This window comes from Malurus melanocephalus, unplaced genomic scaffold, assembly GCF_030028575.1.
Source record: "Malurus melanocephalus ecotype Western Australia unplaced genomic scaffold, MMel_1.1 scaffold_1078, whole genome shotgun sequence".
NCBI lineage: Eukaryota > Metazoa > Chordata > Aves > Passeriformes > Maluridae > Malurus > Malurus melanocephalus.
In genome coordinates, this window is record NW_026624310.1 from 57,824 (window position 1) to 62,095 (window position 4,272).

Below are 4,272 nucleotides of genomic sequence, written 5' to 3' on the forward strand. Positions count from 1 at the left end.
TTCCTGCATCCCAAACATTGTCCCCACGTGTCCCTTGATGCCACCCCACTAACACCCCAGTCCAGCTCTTCCCAGCTGATCCCATTTCCACCACAACTCCCAGCAGGGCCCAGGCAGGGGGTTTGGGGGTATCCTGACCCAGCAGCGGGATCTCCTCCTGCTGCTCCCCTGCCCTCCCCGCAGGTCGCTGCCCCGGGGGTGCCCTCGCAGCCGCCGGGATCCGCCAGGAAGGGCCGGAGCGGGGCCGTGCCTTGAGCCCCGGCCCATTAATCCCCTTGTATTTCCTGAGTGAAACCGGAGCCGGTCCCGCCCTGCWAGCCGGGTTAGCGGCTCTGTCACCGCGGGCTGCGGGTGCGGAGCGGGGCAGAGCGSCCGAGGAGGGGATGGGAGCGCTCCCGTTCTCCACCGTGCCTGTCCCACCGCTCCCGGGCTCGTCCCACCGGCACACCCCACCCCAGCAGCAACCCCAGCTGSGTGTTAAATGCCCCTGTAAAATCRGGATAAAATCARCCCAGATTTGCGGCGAATCCWCCGGGAAAATCGCGGMTTATTGTTAATTTTAACRCTGCRTCGTCGATTCCTGCTCGGTGGGAAYTTGTGCGCTCCCACAAYACGGAACGCTCTCTGCTCTGCCCCGCGGCCACCCAGCGTTTGAGGGACACCGGTGTCACCCCGGGCTGGCAGCAGGGTGGCTCAGGATGCACCRAGCCAGGCTGGGGCTAAAGCAGGARGGGAATGATGGATCCCAATCCCACAAAATCCCCCGATCCCAGAGCCCGGCCCTGTGCGGGGACACTGCGGACAGACCTGGGGTGTGCTGCCTCAGCAGCCGGGACCTGTCCCCATGGTCTGGGACCTGTCCCCACGGTCTGGGTCCTGTCCCCACGGTCTGGGTCCTGTCCCCACAGGGCTGGGACCTGTCCCCACGGGCTGGTTCCTGTCCCCACAGGCTGGTTCCTGTCCCCACAGGGCTGGGACCTGTCCCCACGGTCTGGTTCCTGTCCCCACGGGCTGGGACCTGTCCCCACGGTCTGGTTCCTGTCCCCACGGGTTGGGACCTGTCCCCACGGGCTGATTCCTGTCCCCACAGGACCAGGACCTGTCCCCACGGTCTGGGACCTGTCCCCACAGTCTGGGACCTGTCCCCACAGGCTGGGACCTGTCCCCACGGGCTAGAACCTGTCCCCAAAGGCTGGGAACTGTCCCCACAGGCTGGGACCTGTCCCCACGGGCTGGGACCTGTCCCCAAAGGCTGGGAACTGTCCCCACGGGCTGATTCCTGTCCCCACGGGCTGGGACCTGTCCCCACGGGCTGATTCCTGTCCCCACGGGCTGGTTCCTGTCCCCACAGGCTGGTTCCTGTCCCCACGGGCTGGGACCTGTCCCCACAGGCTGGTTCCTGTCCCCACGGTCTGGGACTGTCCCCACAGTCTGGGACCTGTCCCCACAGGCTGGTTCCTGTCCCCACGGTCTGGGACTGTCCCCACAGGCTGGAACCTGTCCCCACGGTCTGGGACCTGTCCCCACGGGCTGGGACCTGTCCCCACGGTCTGGGACTGTCCCCACAGGCTGGAACCTGTCCCCACGGGCTGGGACCTGTCCCCACGGGCTAGAAGAGGGGGAATCTGCCCTCCAGGGTGGGATGTGGGGCTGCTGTGGCCCCAAAGATGGAGTCTGTGGAGCTCCCTACCAGGTTGCCCACGCTCAGCACATTCTCGAACTCCTCGGTCATGGGGTAGTGCTCCATGGCCATGAAGAGGGTGTTGAGCACGATGCAGATGGTGATGCCCAGGTCCACGAAGGGGTCCATCACCACCAGCTTGACAAACTCCTTCAGCTTCACCCACGGAGGGCAGCAGTTCCACACCAGGAAGGTGTGGGCAAATTTGTACCACCAGGGCGGGCACTTCTGGTGAGCTTCCTCCAGCTCTGAGGGCRGGGAAGGAAAATGACATCAGTGTGGGGTCATCCTGTCCTCACCTGGCTGGGCAGGTGAGGGGTGCTCCTGAGCTCCTGGAGCAGCTCTGGATTATCCAAGAGTTTAATTTCATGGAATATCCTGGGCTGGGATCCACAGGGATTGTCCAGTGCCACCCCAGCCTGGCAGAGACACCCTAACAATTCCACCCTGGGCATCCCCTCCTGGAGCTCTGGCAGCTTTGGGGGCCGGACCATTCCCTGGGGAGCCTGGGCAGTGCCAGCACCCTCTGGAGAAGAATCCTGATCTCATCCCAAATCCCCCTGGCACAGCTCCAGCCCTTCCCTGGGCCCTGTTCCTGTCACAGGGAGCAGTGATCGGAGCTGCCCTGGGGAGGAGATGAGGTCTGACCTCCAGCTCCTTTTCTCCAACTGAACAAACCGACTGACCTCAGCCCCTCCAGATCCTTCCCCATCTTCTTACCCATCCGTTGGACATTTCTAACAGCTTTAGAGCTTTTCTGTATTGTGGCACCCCAAAAATAGGGGGGCTGAAAGGAGGAGCCTTTCCCTGCCCAGGCACTGAGGGGTGGCAGACCTTGCCCTCTCAGCTGGAGAGGGATGGAAAGGGATGGAGAGGGATGGAAAGGGATGGAGAGGGATGGAAAGGCAGATCAGCCAGGGCACTGCGGGCCCAGCCCTGCTCTCAGCCCCTGGGCAGGGTTTGGGGTGTCCCTGCCACCCTGAGATTGTCGGAACATCCACGGGAATCACTCTGGAGTGGCCAGAGGGCTCCATGCCCCCTCTCAGGGGGACAGGGGACATCAACTGCTGAGTTTGTGGTGCTTTTGCTGGGGCTGACACAGCAGCTCCTGGGAAACTGCTCAGCAGCTTCCAGCTGGCTCTGGAAATTCCTCTAATTGATTGCAATCCCATTAATTTGAGTGAGGTAACGGGTTATTGTGCGAAATATTGGGTTATTGTGCAAAGATATCAGATTATTGTGTGAGATGTCAGATTATTGTGTGAGATGTCAGATTATTGTTTGTGGTATCATATTATTGTGTGAGATATAGGATTATTGCATGAGATATGGGATTATTGTGTGAGATACTGCTTTATTGTATGAGATATTGGATTATTGTATCAGATACTGGATTATTGTGTGAGATATGGGATTATTATGTGAGATATGGGATTATTGTGTGAGATATGGGATTATTGTGTGAGATATGGGATTATTGCGTGAGATATGGGATTATTGTGTGAGATACAGGATTATTGTGTGAGATACAGGATTATCGTGTGAGATATGGGATTATTATGTGAGATACAGGGTTATTGCCTCCTGGCTGTGGGAAGAGGGAAATATTTGGCTCTCATCTTCTCCAAGGATTGGTCATTGCCCAGGGACCTTCCTGCAGGCTGTGGCACTGGGCTGGGACTGGTGGGGACAGAGAGAAGCCTTGGCTCCCTCCTGAGGTCCCAAGGGTTGGGAGCAATGGGGATGGGGCCAATATCCCATCAGGGACTCGTGGGGCTGCTGTCCCTCAACCCTGACCTTCTCAGCCTCATCCTCGGACCTTCTGCTGCTCCATTCCGGTGAGATGGGATGAAAAGCCTTGCCTGAGCATCACTGACACCATATGGACACCCTGGTTGTGGGGTCATCCCTCGTGTGGGGCCGGGGATTTGGGGCAGACCCTGTCACAAACCCAGACCCTCCAACATCCACCAGAGACCTCTCCTGGGGATTTGTACCTTCCACAGCGTTGGAGATGACACTGATGGCGCTTCCCACCCTCTTGTCCAGCCCTGGCCCGTCCTGGTTGCCCACGGTGAGGTGGTTGAGGTCCGGCTTCTCAGGCTCGTAGGTGGGGTTGAACTGGGAGGAGAAGGGGAGGGATGCAGGGTTATTCCATGGCAGAAAGCAGAGCATGGTCTGGACAGACCTCAGGACCCCAAAAAGGCTGGTGGGACCCAACCCTGTCCCCCCGGGGGGTTTGTCAGGGTGGGCACCCTCAGGGGTGACAGCAGGGACACAGGTGGCACCTACGTCGATGACGGTGTCGGATCTCTGCAGGGTGATCTTGGGCACCACCTGCCCATTGCAGTCCTTGGCCTTGTCCTGGTCACTGTTGAGGTCCGAGTCCAGCCCCTTGGTGGCCACGCTGCTGGGCAGGGAATCGCTGCTGGACGTGCGCTCCTGCAACTGCACAACACCCGTGTCACCCCCGTGTCCCCAGCCACAAGGACACCCCACAATGGCTCAGAGCTCCAGAGGGGTRGGAGAATTCCTTCCATCCCTGGAAATGCTGGATGGATGAGGCTTGGAGCACCCTGTGATAGTGGGAC

The 4,272-nt window shown here is 59.7% G+C and overlaps 1 protein-coding gene across 1 annotated transcript in view; it reads right to left on the minus strand.

Moving 5' to 3' along the window:
• Positions 1–4,272, minus strand: part of SCN4A (sodium voltage-gated channel alpha subunit 4) — a 44,453-nt gene that overhangs the window by 29,072 nt on the left and 11,109 nt on the right. Inside the window, 3 exon segments of the mRNA XM_057386857.1 lie at positions 1,691–1,929; positions 3,679–3,802; positions 3,974–4,129. Coding sequence (XP_057242840.1) covers positions 1,691–1,929; positions 3,679–3,802; positions 3,974–4,129 — 519 coding nt within the window.